Genomic DNA, 8,151 nt, shown 5'->3' with positions numbered 1-8,151 from the left:
CCTGCAAAGGCAACAGATGGTCCCAGGACGGGGAGGAGGGAGGGACGGGCGAGAGCAGTCCAGGCAGAGTGGAGGTCTCTCTCTCTCTCTCTCTCTCTGTGTCATTCACTGATGGAGGTGAAGACCTGACCTGCCTCAGTGTTAATCTGTTTGAGTGTCACAGAGGATAACGGGACGGAGAGACGGCTCTTCAGCCTCGGAGTCGCTGCTCGTCCAATCAGGACACAAACTCAGCTAACGAGCTAACGAAGCAGCCGCAGAGAGGAAACGCCGACAGCTCACAGAGGAACAAACATGGAGGAAAGGTTCTTCACGGAGGATTTTCACTTTTCCTGACGGTCTGGATGACAAACCTCAGAAAGTTCTCTCGTCCTTGGATTCTTGGATTTCCTGATTTCACCTTCATACAATATTTTATCGAGACAGGTTTCGTCTGCAGTTCTGTTTTAATGTAGAAAGTTAAAAGTAAAATTCTCGTACAGCTTAGATTGGCTGGCAATTACACTTTTAAATTAATAAACTAAAATCAGTTTGATCTGAAATGTGAGGTAGCAGAATGAAGTACACTTCCAGTTCCTTTTTGAAAGGTTTTTTTCTCTGAACTACAATTTTAAGTTTTTTCTAAAGCCAAAATCACTATTTAGCTAAAAATCTAGTTTTTGAATGTTTCTTTTAAACTATTTCTTTAGTAAAACAAAAAGTCCAAATTTAGCAAAAGAAAATTTTCTCTGACTTTTAATTGTATTTGCATGTTAATCAAAAATCAAGCTAAAAACTGAATTTTTTTTTATCAAAAAGATTTTAGTGAAAGAAAAATCTTTTAGTAGTAATTGTAATTAAGTTGTCAAAAAAATCCAAGTGTAGCAAAAAAATAGAAAAATCTAAATCTAATTTTCTCAGATCAATCATATTTTTCTTAGTCAAACAAAAATCTCAATCTAGCTTGAATCTGTTTCCCACTGTTTCTCTTAATTTCAGTGAAATTCAGGCTGCTGTTTCTACCTGCTGACTTCACATTAAAATTTGTTCCAGCTCAGATTTATAAAGTTTTTTCGGCTCTGGGACTCAAACAGCTTCCGGTGAAATGTTGGCGGTCGTTCTCTGGTGAGCAGGCTGTGATTGAAGTTTGAGCTTCACTGTGCAGTCGGTCGCTGCTGCATCAGCTGTGACTCCAGAGGGTTAAACTGTCGTGATGGAGGCGGCACACACAGCGCCGTGAGGCCAGAGTGTCTTGAGTTACGTTGAGAAACTGAAGCTGCTGGCTCTGGTTACCTGTCGGGTACCTGTGGACGTGACGACAGCAGCAGCAGAGGACGGGACAAGGTCCACAGGTTTTTATCAGTTCAGTGGAAATGTAATGTGGACTGACGGGGCGGGATCCAGGACAGAGGTGAAACAGGTGAGACACAAAAGCAAAGCGTGAGACAGAGAGCGGATTATACAAAGAGCAGCAGGATTAAAACTGATGAGCTCCGTTCAGCTCGGAGGACAAATATTTGGATGAGAACACAGAGTCCTGGTCCTGTAGGCTCAATTCAATCTCTCAAACTTTGAGGATGTAAATTCCTCACCTGGACCGACCCTGACGCCACCTGTTTGGATTCAATGAAGCACCGCAAACAATATTCAGTCTGAGCAGTTTCAGCGTCCGAGCTGGACCTACGGGACGGGGGTCATGTACGTCCTGTGCACCCTGGCGGTCCTGACCCTCCACAGCCTCATCAAGAGCTGGAACAACAAGGCCGTAGAGCCCGGCGGGAGCTCGGAGGCCACGGGGCGGAAAGGTCGCCCTGGGGATGGAGGCAGAGGCGTCCCTGAGGTCTGTGGAGCGTCCAGGCCTCGGGTTGGGGAGCACGGAGGACCGAGGAGCTGCAGAGCTGAAGGGAAGAAGAGGCGAGGAGGAGGAGGTGTGCGTAACGTCCCCGACAGCAGGAAGCGGGTTCAGGTGAGGAGATGGAGATCAGGTTCAGTCAGGAGAGTTTAAAGCAAGACTGGTGAGGAAATAATGGAGGAAAGTACTTTTACTCAAGTACTTTACACATTGGAGCTACTTCTTTCCTTTGTTCTTCTCAAAAGTCAAAATCTAGATGAAAATTTCAAGTTTTTGAAAGTTTCTCTCCGACCGATAATCCTATCGTACTCTACAGATTGGATTTGTTTTTCCATTTCATGTTTTAGTTACATTCTAAGTTCTACAACATGTCAATTCAAAATCTCATTATCTCATCAAATTCAAATTAAAGACGCCTTTAGTCGAGGTTTACCACAATAATGGATATAAACAATCATTCACACAACAATAATCAATCTAAATACAAACAGGCTGAAATCAAAAGCCTGCAAAGGTTTAATACAGACAATATACATCCAGTTCCCTTAAACACTATCGGCCCTAAATCTGCAGATTTCCTTTGGGAGTTCTGCATTGCAGGCTACCACAAAGCTGGCAAGAGGAAGTTCAACAGGTCATTTATGTTGGGAGCCATCTGGAATTAACTAAATGTTTTTTTATATTATTACAATATTATCTTTTCAACCGGAGTTATATGAGCTCTGAACCAAAACAGTTACTTCAGCTTTATCCGTGTTACAATTGTTGATTTGCAGCACTTGTACGGGATTATCGTCCCCTGGTGATATGGTTGTGTAAACGTGTGTCATCTGCATAATTATGGTACATACACTACTCACAAAAAGTTAGGGATATTCCACTTTCGGGTGAAATTTATGGAAAATGTAAAAAGTTGATGCTACAGTGATATTATATCATGAAAGTAGGGCATTTAAGATCACCTGGAAAGGTTATAGTGCATTTTATGTACATTCTGAAATTTCATCCGAAAGCCGAATATCCCTAACTTTGTGTGAGTAGTGTATATTGTCTGTATAATCTGGTCTTGTGGGAGCATGTAGATGTTGAAGAGGCCACAGAGTGGAGCCTTGGGGAACTCCACAGGTAGAAGCCTAGAGGACTTTTAGCTCTTTCACTTGTTTTTTACGTTGTTGTGTTGCTGTTTTTATTAAAGTAAAAGGTTCGAATACTTCATCCATGACTGATGAGAACAATTTTTGTTTCGAGAGCTTGGCTGAGAAACTGCTCGGTCAATAAAATCCATCTGATTCTGACAAACAAACATCTGTACTTTTACAGTTGAACAATAAACGTTCCGATATGACGGCACAATAAATATTATCAGATCTTAAGGCGGCAGTAAATCTAACCTGAATCTGAACCTTTAAACTTCATTGGAAGATTTGTTATTGTTTTATGCTGCTCTCTGATTGGCCGACAGCTGTCTGATAACTTTATATCCATAGATCAGCTCAACAGTTTAAGCTCTGAATTAGTGTAATTAACCTGCAGGTAACCATAGCAACAGATAAAGCTAATCTAACCACAAGTTAAAATGACTATAAACATAAAAAAACAGTTCTGTTGTAAAAATGGCTATCAGCTGTATCTCAACAGAAATTAAACAAGCAAGCTAAAGTAAGCAAGCCAAACCTTAGCTTGCTTGTTCGCTAACGTTATTGCCAGCAAAATACTATGAGTGGATATGTTAGTTGGCTAACGTTAGCTTCCCCAGCTGACGGGATCGATGATACTAACTGATGTATTCTGACAAACAGTGTTGATGTTTACCAACAATATATGTTGTAGCAGTACGAAGCTAACAGTTGCTTTCTACTAGCCAAGAGCGATGCGAAGGCAGAACTGTGTCTTTCTGACACCAGTTAGGCTCCGCCCACAAAATATTGTTGTTTACAAACAGAAAAAATCCTTTTGTGAGGCTCTTTTTATTAAACCTGAACGTGGGAGAAAGACCCTGCAGACCTCGTGCGTCCTGGTTAACATCGGTATGTTCCAGTTAAATCTGATGTTTCTGGTTCTCGCCGTTTTGTGTCTGAGGAGGAATGTGAAGCCACTGACTGATCACATGATGTGAAACATGTCAACACTCAGCTCAGGAGTTACGTAACAGATTTATCATCTGATGACGTTAATCTGACCTCTGACAGGAGGACACAAACTCTTTCCTGCAGGACACTTTCAGTCAACAAGCAACTTTTTGTGTTTTCTGTAATTGGCCGACTGTCTGCAGGTTCCTGAAGAGCCGCTTTACAACTGCGATGCTTTTAAAATCATTGTAAAACACGTCCTCCTGTCTCTGACTGTGTGTGGACCAGTTTATACTGAGGGGTGTCGCTGAAACTCGCCGTCCACTCAGAAACATCAGGACGGCTTTCTGCTGCTCAGCAACACAAACTCAGAGTTTTACTGTGTCAGTCTCCCGTGTTTGTTTTCAGCTTTTTGTCCCTCAGGTCGGCCCGTACACACAGGAAGTGAGTTTGTTATTTTCAGCACTTTCAGAAGCATCTGTCTTCTTTGAAAAAAGCGTATAATAACTGAAATATGACAGAGTTTAAAGGATTAGTCGATTTGATGAATTTCATATAAATCAGATGGTGATTGCCATACAAGGCTTACTTCCTGTTTCCAGTAGGTGGCGTTCAGGGTCGGACTCTTATCAGACATGTGAAGTTGATTCGTTCAATTCCTTACAAAGTGTTTGTTACAATAAATGAAAATGGCAAAAACAGCACCAAAATGGCACATTAAATTCAAAATGGCTGACTTCCTGTTGTTGTTGTTATAATAATAATAATAATAATAATAATAATAATAATAATAATAATAATAATACATTTAATTTATGGAGCGCTTTTCAAGAAACTCAAAGACACTTCACATGAGTTAAAAGAAAAAGCTAAAAACAACACACTTAGAAATTATAGCTATATCTACAACAGTCAACAATAATTATTAAAATCATTAAAAGCAGTTGTGAAAAGGTGGTATTGATCAGTGATTTTAAGTTGGATCGGTACAGTCTCTGATGTGTTTTGGGGAGAGAGTTCCAGAGGGAGGGAGCAGCTATGGAGAAGGCTCTGTGGCCCCAGGTACGATGCTTGGTCCTCAGTGGTGGAGACAGGAGGTTGGCATCAGAAGAGTGGAGGCTTCAGGAAGGAGTGTGGAGATGGAGCAGGTCTGTGAGGTAGGAGGAGGCCTGGTTGTGGAGGGCTTTGTGAGTGAGGGGAAGGACTTTAAATTGGATCCGTTGTCGGACAGTGTGCCAGTGGAGGTTCTGTAGGACAGGGGTGATGTGGTCATAGGAGCGGGTATGGGTGAGTATAAGATGCTGTTGCAATAGTCAGTTCTGGATGTGATGAAAGCATGGATGAGGCTCTCAGCAGCAGAAGAGGAGAGTGATGGGCAGAGGCGTGCAATGTTCTTCAGGTGGAAGAAAGCAGTTCTGGTGATTTGGTTGACGCAGTGTTGAAAGGAGAGGTTGCTGTCGAAGATGAGTACGAGGTTGCGTATCTGTGGGGAGGGAGACATTGTCTTCAGGGTGCTATCGAGCCACTTTGTCACATCTATGCCCAAGATTGCGTGTTTCATGAGTTTGTGAGCATCTTTTATTTCCATAAATATTAATAATAATCGGTCAGAAATATAAAGATGGGAAATAAACTCAATAAACAACCAATAAACATTTTAAAGAACAAATGATCAATTGAAAAAATCATCAATAATAAAAATTGTTAGTTTCTTGACATTCTGTCTCTCTAGTAACACACACACACACACACACACACACACACACACACACACACACACACACACACACACACACACACACACACACACACACACAGGACTGTTGAATATTTCAGTTGGGGGGAGGAGCAGCTCCTCACGCTTCAGTTGAGGCTGAAATATTTATCCGTCGATGGGGAAGAGGGAGGAGGAGGCGGGGCCAGAGGAGGTGTGATGCTGCTGTGCTGTTGCTAGGGGAACAGAGAGGGAGGAAGCTGTGTGTGTGTGTCTGTGTTGAGGGGGTCGGTGGGTGGCGTTGACACCGATCCTGCTGCTGCTGCTGTGTGTCGGCGTGAAGCTGCAGCAAAGACGAGGATGCGGCGATGATGCAGACGGCGAGGCCGCAGGGAGGGAGGTAAGAGCAGGAGACAAAGAGGGAGAGACGGAGGGATGGAGGTCGGAGGGTGGAGAGAGAGAGAGACGCTGCAGTGGAGACAGAGAGGGACGGAGAGATGGAGGTCTGTCTGTAACCTGATGCTGCAGAGTCGCCTTTCCTCTGATGACCTGAATACACGTCGAGTGTTCAGACGCGTAAAGCTTTATTTTATTTTTTATTCTTCACTCGTCCTGATAATCCTCCTTTTGTCTGTTCACTCTGTCTGGTTTTGTTCTGATTATCGACACACATGTAGAATTAATTGCTGTGGCAGATTTGTTCCCTTTAAAGAAGAATTTTTGCTTTTATTTTGTTAAAAAAAGATGCTGCTTGTTGTAATTTGTCCAATTAGTCTTCAGTAACACCAGAGACACATCCAAACCCGGTACCGGTACCGGTACAGGACAAAAAACCCACCATGCAAAGGAAAACGAGAGGTTATCCACTACACTGTAAAACCTAATGAATAAATTCAACTCAGACTGGTGAGGAAACCAATCACCTTAAACCGTTTTTGGTTTATTAACAAACAATTGAAGCATTAAAAAATATTTGATTTTATTAGAAATAACTCAATATTTATTGTTAGAGTAACTTTGGGTCCATTTAGTTAATTTAATTAAGTCCATTCAGTTAAGTCACACTCATATGCAGCATTTCTCCAAACTTATTTAAAATATGTTCACAGAATAAAGTCACTTAAATACATCTTAGTCATACAAATGTTACCACCAAATTGAATTTTAACGTTTTCGTGTCATAGCAGATGTAGGCAGCGCTATAATCAAGTATTTTAAAGGGACAGTGGAACCCAAAATCAAAAATCCTCCTACCTCTAGCGTTGTTTACCCCTACCTAGATGGTTTTGGTGTGAGTTGCTGCGTTTTAGAGATATTGGTCTTCTTTCAGATATAATTTCTAGAATACATTGTTGCAGCAGGACTCAAAACTGTGAAAATCTCACACACAAACATTTGTGTAAATCCTGCTTTTCTGTCCAGTAACTTGTGGAGTACCTCAGGGGAGCATCCTGGGTCCTCTGAACTTTCTAAAGTATAATTTTTTTGGCCTTTATGCCTGTATTTGATAGGGAGATAGACAGGAAAGGGGGACAGAGAGAGAGGGGATGACATGCAGCAAAGGGCCGCAGGTTGGTTTCAAACCCGGGCCGCTGCATATATGGGTCACCAGCTCTACCGACTGAGCAAACCGGGCGCCCCGTCCTCTGAACTTTCTGTGAATTCTTCAGATTTTCCACTTGCGGAGCTCAAAGCACCAAAAACTCAGCAGCAGTCTCTCTTTCCAGAACTCATGAGCCGGTTACTGAAGATAATAGACAGTCTTTGTTGTGAGCAGTTTCATGTAGGAACTATTTTCTTTCTACGTATCACAGCAGCACAAGCCAAGTGCCATCTGATCGTTTCTTATGAAATTCCTTTATTAATCGATGGAATAATTGGTAGAATACTTGATTACTTATTTAGTTAATCGATAGCTGCAGACCTTACATTTATTAAATATGTTTTCAGAGAAAATTCCTGGATTTCTCTTAATAAAATGTGCAGTTATACCTAATGAATATTCAGTAATGGACCCTGTAGAGCGTCTGGGATGTGCTGGTTCAGTCGCAGTAAACCCTGTGTGAAGAGATGGTTTGTTTTTTTTATGTGTGTGTGTGTGTGTGTGTGTGTGTGTGTGTGTGTGTGTGTGTGTGTGTGTGTGTGTGTGAGCAGACAGGGTGTGAGTCTGAGCACATGGAGACTGAAAGAAAACAGGAAGAGATGATTTGACCCAGTTTAAAGGAGGAGGAAGAGGAGCAGGAGGAGGAGGAGGAGGATCTCACACAGCAGGAGAGGATGTGATGTAGATTTGGTGATTTATTGTCAGTTATTTTTTAATTTATTTTTTGGGGGCTTTTTATTGCCTTTATTTAATAGGGACAGCTGAAGATAGGCAAGGTCGCCAGCTCTACCCACTGAGCTAACCGGGCGCCCTATTGTCAGTTATTTTATAGTTTGTGTTTTTGAAATACGGTTTTAATTGTAAATTAAATGAAGCATTAAACTGTATCTCCATCAGAATAGTTGACAGCTAATTACGACTGTTCATTAGGACG

At 41.8% G+C, this 8,151-nt stretch overlaps 1 protein-coding gene across 18 annotated transcripts in view; it reads left to right on the top strand.

The window, feature by feature from the left end:
* The window catches only part of kifc3 (kinesin family member C3), a 39,599-nt gene that overhangs the window by 9,913 nt on the left and 21,535 nt on the right, over positions 1-8,151 (top strand). For 3 of the 18 annotated variants that reach the window (XM_051378720.1, XM_051378719.1, XM_051378717.1), the window contains exon 1: positions 849-1,945. The exons of 2 other annotated variants lie outside the window; for them this stretch is intronic. In XM_051378720.1, the coding sequence (XP_051234680.1) occupies positions 1,676-1,945 (270 nt within the window). In that variant the 5' untranslated portion in view covers positions 849-1,675. 13 more of the 18 variants (XM_051378730.1, XM_051378732.1, XM_051378725.1 and 10 more) reach the window with 10 other exon arrangements.

This window comes from Dicentrarchus labrax, unplaced genomic scaffold, assembly GCF_905237075.1.
Source record: "Dicentrarchus labrax unplaced genomic scaffold, dlabrax2021, whole genome shotgun sequence".
NCBI classification, from domain to species: Eukaryota; Metazoa; Chordata; class Actinopteri; family Moronidae; genus Dicentrarchus; species Dicentrarchus labrax.
This window is presented reverse-complemented; position numbering and strand designations above follow the sequence as displayed.